Source organism: Perissodus microlepis, chromosome 18 (genome assembly GCF_051167445.1).
Source record: "Perissodus microlepis isolate ML-2025 ecotype Zambia chromosome 18, ASM5116744v1, whole genome shotgun sequence".
In the NCBI taxonomy this organism is placed as follows: Eukaryota; Metazoa; Chordata; class Actinopteri; order Cichliformes; family Cichlidae; genus Perissodus; species Perissodus microlepis.
Genome location: NC_140478.1, coordinates 7,180,565 through 7,199,235, shown reverse-complemented (window position 1 = coordinate 7,199,235; position 18,671 = coordinate 7,180,565). Strand labels below are relative to the sequence as shown.

General features: G+C 40.1%; 1 protein-coding gene across 1 annotated transcript in view; it reads left to right on the top strand.

The window, feature by feature from the left end:
* The window catches only part of rem2 (RAS (RAD and GEM)-like GTP binding 2), a 32,718-nt gene extending 23,942 nt beyond the window's left edge, over window positions 1-8,776 (top strand). Inside the window, exon 5 of the mRNA XM_084911960.1 lies at window positions 7,102-8,776. Within this exon, the coding sequence (XP_084768086.1) occupies window positions 7,102-7,430 (329 nt within the window). The 3' untranslated portion in view covers window positions 7,431-8,776. The remainder of the gene's footprint in view (window positions 1-7,101) is intronic.
* Window positions 8,777-18,671: the final 9,895 nt, after the last annotated feature.

Genomic DNA, 18,671 nt, shown 5'->3' with positions numbered 1-18,671 from the left:
CATTAGATTAATTTATGGATTTAGGATTATCATAAATTTCTATAAAGGATATTGTTATTGGCATGGTTTAAGTTTCAAGACACAGTAGGCTGTGCATTTCTTGTTTTCCTCAAGCTTTGTATAGTCAATCAAAATCAGTGGAAACACGGTTTAGGGGAAATTCTTGTTTGTTTTGGGGGGTTTTGCTTTTTTTGCTGGGCAATTTAAATCAAGGCAGCAAGTGCAAAATGTGCACGTTGGCGCATGCTCGTCGCTGTCAACTCGTGTTGGCTCTCGGCTTCAGCGTACACTTGATGATGTGAGTAGAAAGAGGCGGTAGAGAGGGTAGGAATGAATAATGAGAGATGCCTATACTCAGCAGATTCTTTTGTCATAGAAAAACAACAACAACAAAAAAAGGGGGGATTGTGGTCAGCGATATGCAAATGCTGCATCCCTGTTCCCGGGGCGCATGACAACAATGTTCTCATGTTGTCTCTGGACAGGCCATGTGTACATTTTTTTGTTTTTTTTCTGACATGTGAACTTGACAGAGGCAGCTCTCCGACCTGCTTGCCTAGCCAACATCCTTCTAAAAGTACCTGAGGCCTTTCTGAGAGAGCTAAAGTCATAAAGTCTATTTATGGCATGTACAGTGACACTTTTATGCTGCTATGTCTCACCTACCCCCTCTTGCTACATCTCTCTCTGCCTCTCTATCCTCACCACCCAGTGATACACACACTGTCACTCTGGGAACATATTTATCATTTGCTCAATATGGTGTTGGTGTGGCCTTGCTCCTCAGGCCTTTGATTAATATGCACTCTGGCTCTGTTTGCTTAGTCGGCGTTCTTTCTGTCTTTCCCCTCCTGTCTCCGTCTGTCTCCTTCCCCTTCTCCTGCATGTTCACATCATCTGCCGTCTCGCATGTCATTCCCTGTCGGGATCTCCTTCTTGCTTTATGAGTCACATTTCCTCCTTTTCATCACAGTTGTCTTTCTTCATCAGTCTTTTCTTTTCTAATGGTCAGGATATAGGTAGAGAGCCCCATCCCTTGTCTCATCTCCTCACCATGTTTTCTCATCTTGGTTGCTTTCCTCTTTGCTCTCCCTTCTTTTTTCCCCCTCTTTCATCTCCTTTCTGTTCTCCTGTCCTTGTTTTATTTCCTATTCGTTCCCTCCTACCTCCTCTGCTCTTGATATCTTTCTTGTCCTTGTCTCATCTCGTTGTCTCAGCTCCTCTCCATATTCTTCCTCCCACCTCTCTCCTTCTTACCTTCTGTCTTCATTTATTCTCATCATCTTTCTTGCTTTTCTATTCATCTCCTCTTATTTCCCTCCTTTCCTTTTCTCTTCTTCTGCTTTTCTCCTCCACTCGTTTCCTTTGTTTTGTTGCTTATTTTCCTGTCACCTCTTCAGTTTTACTTTTGTCTGACCTCGTCTTGCTTTTGATCTGCTCCTTTGCTTCTGTTATCTCGTTTAATGCTCTTACCTCATCTTTGTATTCTCTCTTCTCCCTTTGCTTCATCCTCTCATGTTGTACCCCTCTCAGCCCTCTCCCCCTTCAATTCAATTTTGCAAGCTCCCTTTTAACAGGTTATTCAATCAGCTGTTGTAGGTATTAGTAAAAGTCCTGGTAATCTGGTCTGGGATTTGCTGTATTTCCTCTCTCTCTTACCTCACCCACTATTAGGTGACACTGCAGACGTTCAACAGCTGCTGTGTGCTTGGATTATTAGACCCAGATCAAATCTGGAGCTGTTTTTCCCTAGTGCAATACCCGTGTAACACGGGTGTGCACATGTTCATGCTGTGCAAAAGCAGCCACACCAAAACCAGACTGACAAGTTGCATTGGAATGGCCTTAATTTGAAATATAATATCATAATATAATGTAAGCATTATAGGATCAGTGTTTTGAACTCATTTTCAGGTACAAATCCATATCCAAGAAATCAAACCAAACTCACCATCCAACTGAAAGCCCTGAAAAATTTTAGAAGAAAACTTTAAGTCACCATGAGATGATCATATGTGACCACATAGAAGAATTCTGTTATTTTACAGCCTGGTTTTTGTTCTTCTTCCTGGAAACTTTATTAAATCTTTTGTCACCTACTTCTTTGCTTCACCCACTGATCGACCATTTAATTAAAAGTCCCACAAGAAGTAAGATTAACCCTATAATGCCCTTTGTATCATATTTGATACATGAGTTTCTGAGACCTCGGTCTCATCAACGTGATCAATACTTGCTATAATTTCAAAATCTAATGGCCAAAACTCTCTTTTTTTTTGGTCTAAAATGAACATTGTTGTTAGCAAAAAGTTGCAAAAAAATGCCCAATTGATCAAATGCGATACAAAAATATATAATAAATATATAACAAAAATATATCATACACAACATTATATAGCAAAAAGGTTTTTGTGGAATTTGTTATAATGGTTAATAAACATCTCAGTTCCAAAAAATCAGAATTTTCTGGCTTTTTTTTTTTTTTTTGATGGGTTGGGTCTTACAGGATTAAGATGATCAGATTTTGTTTTGATGTTCTGTCTTTGATGTACAGTTAGGGGAGTCATTTTTTGATCAGCTCCTGAATTTGTTAAGTTTTACTCACAAAGAAATGAAAAACAGTCTCTAATTTTACTGTAGTTTTTAATGGAGAGAGACAGAATACCAATGAGATGCAAATGATATGCTGATGTGGACACACAAGATTGTAGACCTTCATACAAGTCTCCTGCACACGCTACAAGACCATCAGCAAGAAGCTTGGTTAGAAAGTGACAACTGTTCGTGCAATTATTTGAAAATGAAGAAATACAAAAATGACCATCAGTCACTCTCGGTCTGAAGCTCCATGTAAGATTTAGCCACGTGGGGTCAGGATGGTTATAAGAAATTTAGTTGATCAGCCAGAAAATACACAGGAGGAACTTGTTGATGATCCGAAGGCAGATGGGACCACAGTCACAAAGAACACCACTGGCAACACACTACACCATTATTGGATTGTAATTTTGCAGCGCCTGCAAGGTCCTCCTGTTCAAGAAAGCACATGTACAGGACTGTCCTAAGTTTTCTAGTGAACATGTAAATGATTTAGATAAAGTGCTGCGTTGCAGATGAAAGTAAAATCAAGCTCTTTGGCACTGATGCAGCCTGCTATGTTTGGAGGAAGAGCAATGCTGAGGAGGACTTAAAGAACACCACCCCCTACAGCACAAGTACCCCCCACAGTCAAGCATGGAGGTGGAAACATTATGCTTTGGGTGTGTTTTTTCTGCTAACGGTACAGGATGACTTCACCGCATTGAGGGGCCAAGGGACAGGGCAGTGTCCATAAAATGTTCCCTCAGCTGGAACACTGATGACGGGTCGTGGATCGATCTTCTAGTATGATGAAGACCCAAATATTTATTTTACTAAATGATATGAAACTCAGTTTATACCTTTTATGTAAGTTTTTTTTCTGGATTTTTGGTTGATATTCCGTCTCAATCCCCCATTAAAATGAAATTACCATAAAAATTAGACACTGCTCATTTCTTTGTATGAGAGCAAACGTAAAAATTCAGCAGGGGATAAAATAATTAGCTCCCCCACTGTACTGCTAGAATGGTGGCTCATTTTAATCATTGCCAAAGTTTCAAATAATGACATTAGCATATTTTTAAGTAAAAGAGAGAGCATATCTAGTCATCTCAAGTACACAGCTATTTTAGGAAAAGGTCCCATAAACCTACACTATAATGCCAAACATATTTTCTTGTCTGCTTTCACATGCATATCAGCTTGAGGGAGATGCTATGCTTAATGCATAGGGTTTAATATGATGTCACCCTATGATGTATGATGTCATGTTTATGGACATTTTTGACCATTCTTCCAGAAGCACATTTCTAAAGTCAGACATGGATGTTGGACGAGAAGGCCTGGTTTGCAGACTCCGCTCTAATTCATCCTAAAGGTGTTCTATGAGGTTGAGGTCAAGACTCAGTGCAGGCCAGTCAAGTTCTTCATACCAAACCCGCTCATGTTTTTATGACCCTTGCTTTATTTATGCACTGATGTGCACTCATGTTGGAACAGAAAGGAGCCACTTACAAAGTTGGGAGCATGAAATGTCACACTAAGAGTTCCCTTCACTGAAACTAAGAGGCTGAGCACAACGCCATAATCCCCCCGTGCTTCAAGCTTTACACTCGGCACAATCAGTCAGACAAGTACTGTTCTTCTGGCAACCGCCAAACCCAGACTCATTCATGGGCCATGCAGACAGAGAAGCGTGATTCGTCACTCGAGAGAACACGCCTCCACTGGTCCAGTGGCCGCATGCTTTACACGCAGTGATGCTTGGTGATGTAAGGCTTGGATGCGGCCACTGAAACCCATTCTATCAAGCTCTCTATGCACTGTTGTTGAGCTAATGTGAAAGCAGCATGAAGTTTGCAGGTCTGTAGCATCTGCTGACCCCGCTCTGCAATTTTACGTGGCCTATGACTTTGTGGCTGAGCTGCTGTTGTTCCCAATCTCTTTCACTGCATTACACCACTAACAGCTGACTATGGAATAGTGAGGAAATTTTATGACTGGACTTGTTACACAGGTCACATCCTGTCATGGTACTATGCTGGAATTCACAGAGCTCCTGAGAACAACCCATTCTTTCCCAAATGTTTCTGATTTTATATACCTGTGGCCATAGAAGTGATCGAAACACCTGAATTCAATTATTTGGATGGCTGAGTGAATACCTTTAGATATGGCCTGTCTTTGTCTGCACCTCGCTAAACCAGCACGTTACAGACGAAGAGGAGAGAAGCAGTTTACAATAAAACAAAAGAGAACTATTTTGAACTGTGAACCAAACAGAGCCATTGTAATAGAGTCTGAGATTTAAGAAATACCTGGGGATATTACCTAAAGATGGAACACACATTGTGCATTAAACATAAGCTAAGGATAAGTGAAAAAAAATGGAATGCACATTTATGTATTTATGCAATTATTGGTCTAAAAAAAAGCTATAAATCTTTTATTGTTCAGAAATATTCCAATTAGAGTTCACTGTAACGTGCATTTGATAGAAGAATCAGAACTACTCAAGAGAGCCTCAGTCATTCTGGCACACTGAATATAAAATTACATAATTGAAAGGTTCAGCTTATCTGAATTTGCTTTACTTTTTGTGGTGTTTTCCATCCATTGTGAGTAGACAATTGAGTTTTTATCAGCACTTCATCTGAGTATTATTGTGCTCTTGACATCATTTTTTCTAAACTAATACTAATAAATGTTCTCACAAAACCCAAACATAATTGTTCTACAGCTGTGACCTCTTCCCGCTGCCGTCATTTTAAGTTCCTGTGGTGTATTTTTAAAAACAGTTATTGTGAGTGCCAATAATACACTTAAAAGACCTTTCCAGCGCGTGGCTGCTTGTGAGCTCTCAGATTTTAGCTCTGTGCAGAGCAGGAGTAAAAGCTAAAGCACAGTTGAGGGAGAGCGGTGGTTGTGCCATTTGAGTTAACAAAGAAAGCCATTTATTGTAGAATGATCTGTATCTGTCAGCTTTCCTTATCACTGTGGCTTGTTTGGCCAGGGACAGACGGGCGCTTTTAGCTGATATCCTGAGCCTTGTCAACAACATGCTTAGTCACCTGTCCTTATTCACGAGAGTCCCACTGAGATAGAAAGCATTTCCCTGCTGCCAAGAGATTTGAGCTTATACAGCCCAGGCCACATTTAACCCCATCTTGGCTCAACTGTCTCACTGTGTCCTTGTGGACTCACCTGTGAATGCTGATTTTACAAATGCACAATAATCAGGGCCTTGTGGTAGAATTAAGATTCCTTAGTTTTGTGGTGCTGTAAGAAGCAGATAAAATTACAAATAAGAAATGCACATTTCTTGATAAAAAACAACATTTGTAAATGATAGAGAGCTGTTTGTACTGCAAGTTTCTTATTGTACTAATTTATTTCAGCTGCATCACAGTCTTCCTCAACTGACGATGTTTCATCCGTTGTCATGAAGTTGCATCTGTTCGTATATGATGACTTCATACTTCATAGTATTTTTGTAGAATTTGGGAAAAGCAACATAACCCTAACCCCAGGTTGGCTTTTTCTTCCAAGTCTTTTAACAGTAACACACAACCTCTATAGGTGGTTGGAGGCTGCTCACACAGAAGTTAGCAAATCCACCTCAAAAAACCCAAGTAAACTACGGTGGCCCTGAGAGTTCAAACACACTGCAACTTTAGAGAAATCAGCAAGTAGAAGAATGGCAAAAACTCACAAAATACAGTGGAAGTGTTTTTGGGGAGTGAGTAACGACAGAACAGCTTTCGGAAGTGACAGAAAGGGAAACATGCGAATGACCTCACTGAGACACGTTTAAAAGAAGCCGACGATGTGTCTGTGTGAGGGGGGGAAATATGCAGGTAATGTGTGTTTTAAATGCATTATTCTTATAACACTGCAGAGCCATGCTTTCTAGTAGCCATTCTGTCACATTATTGTTGCCTCAAAGAAGCTTCAACTTTGTTTTTTTTCTATTTCCATTGTGTTTTCTATGCTTTTGAAACATTTCTTCTTTGTGTTTTCCTAAGTTGCAGTGCTTTTGAACTCTGTGGGCCACCCTGGTAAGCCACATCAGGACATGTGACAGGAAATCATTTGATTTCTAGTCTCAATGTTCATGAGTGAGAAATATAATGTTGTTTTTAAACGCATAAAATAGTGCAGTCTAAAACCCACCACAATTCCCCTTCCTCTTTTATTTCTCTTTTACTGCCGTAGCTTTCAGGCACAGTTTCAGAAGCACATTACACGGGGGAGAGTCCAATCCTCCCATCTCACACAGCCGGTCACGATTTTCTGTGAAAGGACTTCCAAACACTTAGAAAGCTAATAGAGATTTCAAAACTGCAGTGAGTGAGCTCTCAAGTACTACCTCGTGGTGATACACATCACACGGCAGCTGGGCTGTTTTCACAATCCAGTGTCCGTAAATTTCAAACTGCTGCCTCTAAATGCCATCTACAGCTGACATTATGTAGATTCTTAGTTATAAAATGCTTCCCAAATGTCTCTGTTTCCAACCAGAGGCCCAGTCCAGCGCCATGATGTTTGACTGCCTCTACTTGGAGCTCTCTGCCTCCCTAGAACACGGCACCAATGAGCTGCTGGAGGCAGCAGTGCGGACCGCGAGGGGAGACTGCGTGGGCCCCGGATGGACGGACGGTGACCCCGGTGCTGGCCGCAGGGAGAGCCTGACGAGCCGGGCCAAGCGCTTCCTGGCCGGTCTCGTGCCCCGATCGTACGGCCGAGACAGGGACCGGGATCGAGGCCGCTACAGGGAGATGAGCCGCCACAGGGGCAGCAAAATCCTTCGGCAGAAGTCCCGCTCCTGTCATGACCTCAGTGCACTGTGACACACACCCACACACATAAATGCAGGCAAATAGACACACTCAACATGAACACAGACATACACCAAATTGAAAGACATGGAGGTGGGTGGGGGGCTAAAAGACTGAGGAGTAAAAGGAGATCGAGCTGGAGGGACAACATGAAAAGGACTGGAGCAGGCTCACAGGAATGGGAAAATTAGAGAGGTGTAAGGAGAGAAATTTAGCCGCCGAAGAGGAAGGTCAGGGGAGGAGAAAGTGGAAGAAAACAATGAACAGATAGCCTGAAACTCATTTCGGGAGAACAAAAAATCAACGATAAGGAGGTGAGCTCCATTTGTTGCTCTGGCTTGGGTGAGTCAGTGAGCACTCATTACCTGATGAGAGCTGGCGAGGGAAGATTAGCACGAGAGTTGGATCAAGCTGGCGATTTGACGCTTAATGTCACGAAATGAGAAACAGACTGGGGTCACAAATAAACACACAGCCAAGTAGCACGCACTGATAACGTAGAGACTGATAGCAATCTAATGTATACCTGTTATAGACCCTGTTTTATAGCATGCAGAGTAGACGATTTAAGACATGATCCTGTAGGTTTTACAGTTACACGATTCTGTACCTCAGTGGCCAATAGCTAATGCACAATCTAGCTAGTGTCTCTAGCAACGCCATCTCAAAGGCAAGACTATTTATAAAAGTGCTCCATCGCCACGCATCTTTGGCCACTTTCCACACTGCATCCACTGTTCTGTCCCCATATTGATTTAAAGTAGTGTTTGATGATACTGCCTGTGGCACATGTTCATTTGAGACTTTTATACACGGTTTAAAACGTCAGCACCCAAGCCATAACTTTGCTGAACGCACCACGAGTGATCAGCACAAAGAACCCTTTACTGGAGGATGTGAAGCAAAGGAGAAAAGGTCAAGACGGCTGTAAGGACTAAGCCGTTTGGCAGGGATAACCAGACTGAACTCTTCTTCAATCGAAGCTGAGTCACAGAACACTGAGATACTCTCGAAGCGCAGGGGGACAAAACAAGAAAACCTAATCTACCTGTGGCTGTTTGATGTATTCCTTCTCTTCCCTTTTTTACCCACCTGCATCATTATTATGATGATGATGATGATTCTTATAATCATTATTATTATTGTTATTATTATTATTATTATTATTATGTGTGTTTCGACTGAATTCTGTGGGGGCTGGCCACACAGGTGACCCAGAAAAGAACGTTCTGGAAACGTTGTTCTGATATCTCATCAAGCGTGGGGGCGTCACTGACACTTCCTCACTTGTTTGTCATTGTCTACTGAGCACTCTCGTCTTTACCACTCAGAATAAATAAAGATTTCTTTGACATCCAGTCCGAGTGTCTCGTCAGTTTTTTAAGACGCCACTAGAAAACGAGCGCCTCATTACAGCTGTCAGTCACACTGAGGGATGGTGTAATAAACCATCAGATGACTCGCAGGTATTCTGGACAGACTGGGAGATGGATTCTCAGGACACTGGCTCCATTTAGGGCTAGCAGCAAAAAAGATGCTGCCTCATCATTGTGCGCCTGTAACAAAATCTTAGGTTAAAAATAGAGCGGAGGAAGGAATATGAACCAAGGCTTAGCAATATGAACTGCCCGAACTTCACCATATATACAGAACACTTGTAATTTGTGTGAAGTGATAAATTACCTGCTTAATGATGAGAGTGCAAAAAACAAATCCTTCTATAGCACTCACTCCTAGCCTTTTCAGTCTTACAAATCTGTGCAGTACCTTGCAGATCACCTGAAGTACCCCTTTGTTCCCACAGCCCTCTGTTCTGAATATGCTCATTGAAAGTGATGTTATATTGATTTTATTAATATGAAAGTGAATATCGTTACAATTTTTGTAGTTTTGTAGTTGAGTTAGTAGATAAACAAAAGCACACCATTTGCCTTTAGTTTAACCATTGTTTTTAGCACTATATAGGCTATCTGTAGCTTTGAGCTAACTACTTTAAGTCTTTCTAAATGTGCCGCTAACTGTGGATAAAACATCAGCGCTTAAGGTCAAAGACCTCAATCAAGTCAGCTGAAGCCAGATGTTGTGACTCAATAAATACATTAGCTTACTGCTAATACATATAAAGGAGTTAAATTTTGTTGTTTTGTGGAACTTTTCTTCAAGTGTGCAGATATTTGGACATTTTAACCATTTTAGCCATTATTCCAAGCTACATATCTATTCCTTAATTTTAACTGTGTCTCTGTAACTAAGGATTTTAAACAGGTTTGGCTAATACAGCTATGTCCATAACTAATAGCTAGCTATTTCAACACTTTTTTTAACAGTTACTTTTGCCTAACAATGTTAATCCTAGCCATTACCTTATTGTTTTATTAGGATATCCTTTTACTATCTATCTATCTATCTATCTATCTATCTATCTATCTATCTATCTATCTATCTATCTATCTATATATATATATATATATTGATCCATTACTATTAAGAGACCCAAGTGTGCCAAGAAAATATTCACACAACGTTACATCATTGCCTTTGCAGCTAACAAGAATGGCACCCTGTGTGGTCTTCTGCTGCTGCTGTTGCCCAGGTGTTTCAAGGTTGGGTATGTTGTGTACTCAGAGATCTGTATACCTTCGCTATAACGAGGGGTTATTTGATTAACTGTTGCGCTCCTATCAACTTGAAGCAGCAATACCATCTGCTTTAACATCAACAAGGCATTTTCACAAACAGAACTGACACTTATTGGATATTTTCCCTTTTCCAGACCGTTCTCTGTCTGGAAAAGAGAACCGAGGAGATGGTTGTGTGTTCAGTTCAGCAGTTTCTGAAATACTGAGACCAGCCTGTTCAAAGTAACGTAAAACACATTTCTTTCACATTCTCATGCTCCATCAGGTCATCTTAACAATGTCTACATGCCTGAATGCACTGAGTTGCTACTGTAAGATTGGTTGTTTACATATGTGTGTTAATAAGCAGCTGAACAGGTGTCTAGAGCAAAGCGGCCGATGAGCGTATGAAGATGTTCTGCAAAGAACTTGTAAATACTATTTGAACCTTATAGGCTTCAGTAGCTCCATACTTTTTGGACTTTTTAACTTCAATTTTGCTCACTTGCTAACTCAATCTCACACTCAGCTCCAACCTATTCAGTTATATTTTTTTTTTGACTTTGTAATTTTAGTTCTTGGTTGGGAACTGCAGCTCTGTGGTTCATCCAACTTGCATGATTTTTCTAATAGTATCTCACCATGCAGAAAGTTTGGATTTATTTGGCCAGATTTTCAGATGTCTGCTTTAAGCCCAGTAAAACGGAAGTAAATGGAATACCGCTCGCACTGCTAAGAACATTTAATTTCACAGAGCGTAATTCCAGAGGGCAGCGTATGACGACGGGAAAATGAAGTTAAATAGACTGTTTTCACAGCAGACATTTCATCTTCTCTAACGCCAGTTTATAAAAAATGGCTGGTAATTGCCACATTGCAATGAAATGATTGCTGGAACTGAAGCATTGTTAATGTTTCCAGTTCTGCCTGGGACTTTTTCTTGTACAACAATAAAAGAACCACGAGTGCCCTGAGGAAGATTTATTTAGCGAGCAATATGCCACATAAAGTACGAAGAAAGGCGGAAAAAAACAACAAAATAAAAAACAGCATAAGTCTCATTTTATTACTGGTTTAACCAGTTTTGTGTCAGGAAAAGTTTCAGAGCCTTTTACGTCATGCACAAATTTTTCATGCATGGGATGAAAGCCTGGGATGAAAACAAAAACAGTGTTGTGATCTTCGGGGTATTAGTTTCTCCCTCAAAACAAAAACACAGCTAAAAATAATTATGCCCTGCCTGTTTTACTGAAGTAATGTAGTTCCAAAAATAAAATCAGCATGGATATCACTACAGATCATATAGTGCCCCTTTAGGACTAAGTTGCTTCACCAGTACTAGAAGCTTTTTTGACAGAACAACCTAAAAAAAAAAAAAGATGCCATGAAGAATCTGAACATTACCCGCTTTCTGCTCCACCCTAGATTTAGCAGGTGTAGAGAAATGCCTCGTGCCAGAAGGCAAGAGCGCCAAAGCCTACAAGCAATCACGCACGATCACATCGGACGGCTGATGTGTTTTCTGACACTGGTACAATAACTATCTGGAGTGGATACATGGGAGGACACTTGAGAGGAAGGCAAACTGGCAAAGACACAGAGAGGGGTTGAGGAGAGAGAGACTCAGAGGCAGAGATGGGATTGGAGAAAGGCTTTGAGGAGTAATGGTTGCTTGGAGACCGTTGTCAGGGAGACGATGAGTCCTAGAGTCCTTTGGCATCTCAAATGTCCTATATTTATGTTGATTTTCAGAAACAGGGGAGATTTTTTTGTGCGTGTTCGCTTTTACTTTTCTGTTTCTTTTTTTTTTTGAATAAGCAAATAGATGGTGATAAGCACGCGCACACGCTGGATGGCCCTTCAAAATAACTGTGCAACGTGTCTCTCAGAAGAGAAGACGCAGAACGGATTTTATGGCATTTTAAACAGGTCAGATAGCTGTCAGATATTTGACAGCCATACAGAATCTCTCAACGAAAAAGAAAAGGAAAATATGATAGAATTTGTTTCACTGACAGTATATCAGTCTCTTAAATCGTGACAGATATCCTCCCTCTCTCTGTATTTCTGTCGCTGACTCATTCTGTGGGCATTTACTGTGATTTTCGGGCAAAAGAATACTTCTCGGGAGCAGGGAAGACAGGGAGCTTAAAAGATGAAACACCACCTACTGCGTGCCAGAGAAAGGCTGTCAAACTTACTCCTCACTTTGCACCACAGATAGACTATTTTCAGTAAGTGCTGTGCATAATTAATAAGGAGCATATTTCCCTGATATGTTGGTATGGGCATGTAAGCAAGGGCGTAATGATGGTAACCGGGACCGGGACATGTGGAGGCTGCAGAGATGCCCGCAACACTGGTATGGCAGGGCACTAAGTGGCATTTGGAGGGAAGCGTTGCTGCATCTCTGGGGAATTCATGTGATTTATTTTCAAGGAGCAACGGCTCATTGTAGCTCAAAGGTCATTGTTTTTCTGCTTTGTCTCATGAGTGCACAGAGCCGATTATACATTCGCAGAGCTACGATAACCAAAACGCAACAAAAGGAGTGAGGATGAGCCAGACGATAGCCTGACTATCTCCCGCTGATGTAATGAAAACTGTTTTGGTCAAAGCTGCGGTGAACAATAAGGCCAGGGGATTGTAATAACAACCTCATTATGCGCTGAATTCCCCACACAGTGCTCCCCACATTTTCAGTAATGTGGATTAATAGCAGGTCAAAATGTGTAAGCAAAGCCGTGTGTTGCAAAATATGGCAACCCTAAAAAACATTCACTCTGTATAACTAGAGAAAGTTTATTTATTTATTAATCACTGCTATAAATCAATCACTTTAACCTCCTAGGACCTGGCGTCCACATATGTGGACATCACATTTTGGGTTGTTTAGACCAGAATACTCAATTTTGCTCTACAAGGGCCTGATATCCACTTTTGAGGACATTATACTGCTACTGTTCTATCAAAATTTTAAATGAATATCCTCATATGTGGCTCTCATTTTTCTTAGAAACAAAAAATCTGGTAATCCTTTGTTTTTACATTCATCGGGTCCCAATATGCCCAAATATCAAAGAGAAATAAAAATGCATGCAGTGGAAGAGTTCGGGTCTTAGGAGGGAGCTGAGTAGATCTGTTCTCAATGTTGTCTTTACTTTCATGGGCATTTGAAACTTAGCTTAGCTTAGCATTATTGTGCTAAGATTAGGTTTAATTTTAGCTAACTGAAATCCACAGGACTATTTCTCTACTAATAACAGCAAACTCTATAGAACTTGGATTCATGTGGACATAAAAGACTGATATAGCTACTGTGAGCTCCCTCTCCACCATGCGTTCATTGGCTAACGGCTTGTGATTGATAGGTCATTAGCCAATGAGCATGCGGTTTCATACCACAGCTAATTCTCCATTTTACAGCACAGTATGGCCAACGTTGATTAAATAAAAGCAACTTTTTATTTCATATGACCCAAAATGAGTGACAGGGTAAAATCAAAAGGAAACTGTTTACAGAAACCTGTTTTCTCAGGCTACGTCCACACGTACACGGGTATTTTTGAAAACGGAGGTTTTCCGTTTTCGTTTAAAAAAATAATCCCATCCACACGTAAACGCAGAAATGAAGGAAAACGCTGCTAGGAACATGCCAAAGCAACAGGTGGCGATATACTCCTAACCGTGTAGAAATGTTGGCCAATCACAGCCAAATTTTTTCACAAGTGGCAACCCTTTATCTCTTATTTTGCTAGTCTAGAGGTATTGCCTGTTTAAATGTACTTCTGTTACTGTTATATTCCTCTAATATGTTTGATGGTTGTGTTGATCTGTGTGGGACTGGGGGGGGCGGGGGTCTTTGTTTTAGAATGCATTGGTTTTTTTTCATATATATATATATATATATATATATATATATAAGTATATTTACTTAGGAAAATGAAGAAAGGTTAATTGTATTTCGGTAACTGCAAGTACTGTTGTTTTCTTTTTTCAATAAAAATATTTTCAAAAAAAATGAAATGTTGGCCAATCAGAAGTCTAGAAGCCTTGGTGGGAAATAGTAAACAAAGATGGGGCATAGAAGCAGAACCGAGTCGTATATGTGGAGGGACAGTAACTGTGTGTGTATATGTAAGCATTTAAACACTGCACAGAGTACAATTAACAGTAACAGTATTGTAGAAATTCATTTCACCGAAACAATAACGTGGCGCACAGTGTGACGTCAAAAAAGGCGCACACCTTTGACGCTGCGTTTTCTCCGTTTTTCTCGTCCACACGTAAATGCAAAAACGGAGTTTTCAAAAATATCCACCCTGGCCGGAGTTTTTAAAACTCTCCGTTTTCAGTGACCGAAAACGCCGTTTACGTGTGGACTAAAGGTGCAAACGCATAGAAAAATCTGCGTTTTCAAAAATACCCGGGTAGGTGTGGACGTAGCCTCATATACTTCTATAGGACCAGAAGTCTTTTTACAGCCACAGCTATCGCCATCTGGTGGCCAAATAAAATGCAGGTTTGAGGCGCTTAATGCTAGTGCTAGCTTCATTTTTCTTCAGTACTAGCATCTTTTTTCTTAAACTTATGGTTTTATACTCTCTATGAATGCAGCACTACTATTTGTATTTGTGGTTCCGAGTGTTTTCTCTATTACCTTAGCTAGTTATTTTTGTGTATTTTTTGCTACGTAAGCAAAATAGTTTTCTTATAGTTTTATTTTTGAAAAAGCATTTTGCTACAGTATCTGAAAATACAGTTCGCTTGATGTTATACGACACATGTTAGCCTGTTGGAAAAAGTAACATAGAAGCTAACAAGAGCACAAAGAATATACACATTAATGATATAACCAGGTCTTTACTGCTGGTAATATCACTCTTTTTGGTTCAAGTGACTTATGTATTTGTGAAGTCAAATATACACGTCACTTACACGTCGAGTTCACTGCAGCAAGCGTGGAAAGACCGTCGCACCGTATCACGTATAATTTGATTCACATTTTTTTGTTTCACGTATACGTTTTTGTAAACTCCATTGTACACGAAGCGATCTTCACGGGTGGGGGGCAAAACGATCTGGTCGATATGCCCCCGAAGGCCGTTAAGGCGCTACCGGCAGAGGATGACAGCTATGTTAGTGTTAGCACGCTGAACGCTATGCTGGAACAGCAACAGGAGTTTTACAAAGATCTGATTCACCAACAGCAAGATAACTGTAAGACATTTGTCCAATTAATCATGGATGGAACTAACAAAAGGTTGGACAGCATTCTAAGGGATGTACAGGATGTTAAATCCAGCCTGCAATTCATGGATGGGGTTGTCACCGAGCTGCAAACTGAAGAGAGGTGCATTAAAAGCAAACTAAAAGAGTTTGAATCGGCGATCAGCAGCATACGTGAGGAACACAGAGAATTAACAACCAAGATGGATTATTTAGAAAATCAATCGAGAAGGAACAACATTGTGGTGGATGGATTAATAGATGAAAAAGCAGAAACGTGGGAAGAATCAGAGGAGAAAGTCCGACACATGCTGAAGAACAAGCTGGGCCTGGATAGTGACAGCATTCAAATTGAACGCGCTCACAGAGTCGGTCCATACAAGGAAAATGGACGAGCCAGGCAGATTGTGGTCAGACTACAAAGATTTAAAGATAAACAATTAATTTTCTCATCCGCCAAAAAAACTGGAAGGTACCAATCTTTACATCAACGAGGATTTTTCAGAGTCCATCAGGAAGAAGAGGAAAGAACTGTTACCACAGCTGAGAGCGGCCAGAGACAGAGGTGATATTGCCGTCCTGAAATATGACAAATTAATTGTTAAACCGAGGTCACAGAACGGCGGAATTAATATTTAGACTTCAGCAATGTTGTCATTTGTAGCTGTTGAGATCGATCGGTCTGCAAATGTCTGACCCTATACTTATTCCCGGATTCTCCGGTAAAGATTTTTCAGTAGCTCATGTCAATATTTGTAGCCTTAAATATAAGATTCAGGAAATTCAGTCACTGTTGTCAACAAATACGATAAGTGTGCTGGCTATTTCCGAGACACATTTAGATGCTGCCTTTGAGAATAATGAATTTGAAATAAACGGTTATAAGTTGTATAGGAAAGACAGAAACAGATTTGGAGGGGGCGTAGCCCTATACATTAATGATAATATGGCAAGCAAACTACGTATGGACCTAATGTTTGACGATCTGGAAATTGTGTGGGTTCAGTTACACCCGCTCTATGGCAGGCCTGTATTAGTAGGTTGCTGCTATAGACCCCCAAGTAGTAATATGTTGTATGTAGAACTAATCTCTGAAATGCTGGAAAGAGTAACTGAGGAAAACAAAGACATGTTCTTATTAGGAGACTTTAATATCAATTGGTCAGCTCCTTCTTGTCCTTTAAGGAAAAAGATAAGTTCATCAGTGTCGGCTTGTTGCCTGTCTTAGATGATCACCATTCCCACCCGGGTCACGGTCAACGCAGGAGGTCATAGGTCATCATCATGTATTGATCACATATATACAAATGTTCCTGAGCATTGCTCTAATATTGTTTCTATTCCAGTTGGTTATAGTGACCATAATCTTGTAGGTTTGACCAAGAAAATGAAACTACTGAAAACTGCACAAAAGATTATTTTTCATAGGTCATACAAAAATTTCAATGCAGATAAGTATATTAATGACGTAAAAGAAATTCATTGGATTGACATCTGCCTCGAGCGTGACCCTGATATGGCATTATCTATGTTTATTGAAAACTTTTGCTACCTAGCTGACAAACATACCCCCTTAAAAAGATTTACTGTTAAAAAGAACTACGCACCTTGGCTAGATAATTAACTTAAGGCTGCAATGTCTGAAAGGGATATAGCAAAAGCACATAAGTCTGTCAGTCCACAAGAGTGGGCAAGATATCATGAGTTAAGAAATCAAGTAACTAAATTGAATAGGCGCAAGAAGAAAGAATATTATCAACTTAAGCTCAAGGAGGCCAGTAAGGACAGCAAGAAGGTGTGGAAAGTTTTAAATAATATAATGGGTAGAGATCTTGCTCCGGTGGTGTCTCACATCTACACGGGTGGTACGTTTATAAGTAAAGCTAAGGACATAGCCAATTATTTTGTGAATTACTACAGCAATAAAATAACAAATTTAAAATCTAATATGAGCAGAGGCGATCGCACCTTATCACGTCGTCTTATACAGGATGTTATCATGAATAATAAGCAATGCCAATTTAAGTTTGAGGCAGTGAACGTGGAGATGGTAGAGCGCTTATTGATATCACTTCCTGACGATACATCCTCTGGCTCTGATAACATAGACAGTAAACTGCTCAAAGTTGCAGCCAAGTTTGTGTCCCTTCCTATATGTCACATATTTAATAGATCTTTGGCATGCAGCTAATTGCAGTGGAAAGAATCGAAAATAATTCCCATTCCTAAAAACAAGAATGACGTTTTTAATGGTGTCAATAGCAGACCTATTAGTCTGCTCCCCGTTCTAAGTAAAATTATGGAGAGGATTGTCTATGAACAAATTCAACATTACCTAACAGAAAATCAGTTACTGACTCAGTTTCAACATGCTTACAAACCTGGTTATTCCACCAGTTCAGCTCTCATTCACATGACAGATAACTGGTATAAATATCTAGATAATGGGAATTTGGCCGGGGTGGTTTTTTTAGATTTTAGTGCTGCATTTGATTTGATCTTTTGATAGAAAAACTAAATTGTTATGGATTTTCACCAGCTGCTTTGTGCTGGATGGAAAGTTATTTGTCTGGAAGAAGGCAAAAGGTTTATTATAATGGTTATTTCTCGGAGGGCTGTGAAATGAACTGTGGTCTACCCCAAGGCAGCTGCCTCGGTCCACTTCTCTATTCAGTCTTCACGAATGATTTGCCATACGTCCTGGATAAATCTCATCTTGTAATGTATGCTGATGATTCCACCATGTTTTATTCAGCCAGTGGCATTTTTGAATTGACAAGCGTCTTACAACAAGATTTGCTGAACGTGTTTGACTGGATAAGTAAAAACAACATGATTTTAAACGTGTCTAAATCCAAAGCCATGTTAATAGGAAGTAGAGTACGCTTAGTCAACAGCCCACAACTAAAACTTTCCATAGCTGGATCGGTATTAGAACAGGTCACCCAGATTAAATTACTTGGTGTTACCATAAACCACCACCTTTCATGGTCTCAGCACATCAACTCTGTTATTAAGAAAATGGGACAGGGCATAGCTATAGCTAGGAAATGCTCCTTTTATATTACTTCTTCAATTATGAAAGATGTCATTAATGCACTAGTATTATCTCATCTAGAGTACTGCTCAATCATTTGGTCAGCAGCTAATAAGACAGATCTGAACAGACTTCAGTTAGTCCAAAATAGGGCGGCCAGATTAGTGTTAAGGTGTTCATATTATACAAATATTGATAAAATGCACGATAAACTTTCTTGGCTTTCTGTACAAGCTAAATTATACTATGGCTTACTTGTATTTTTAAAGAAAGCAATACTGGTAAACACACCACACTTTTTTTTATGCTCAGTTGCAGTATCCAGATGAAATACATAATCATGCTACACGATTCTCAACTAACCACAAT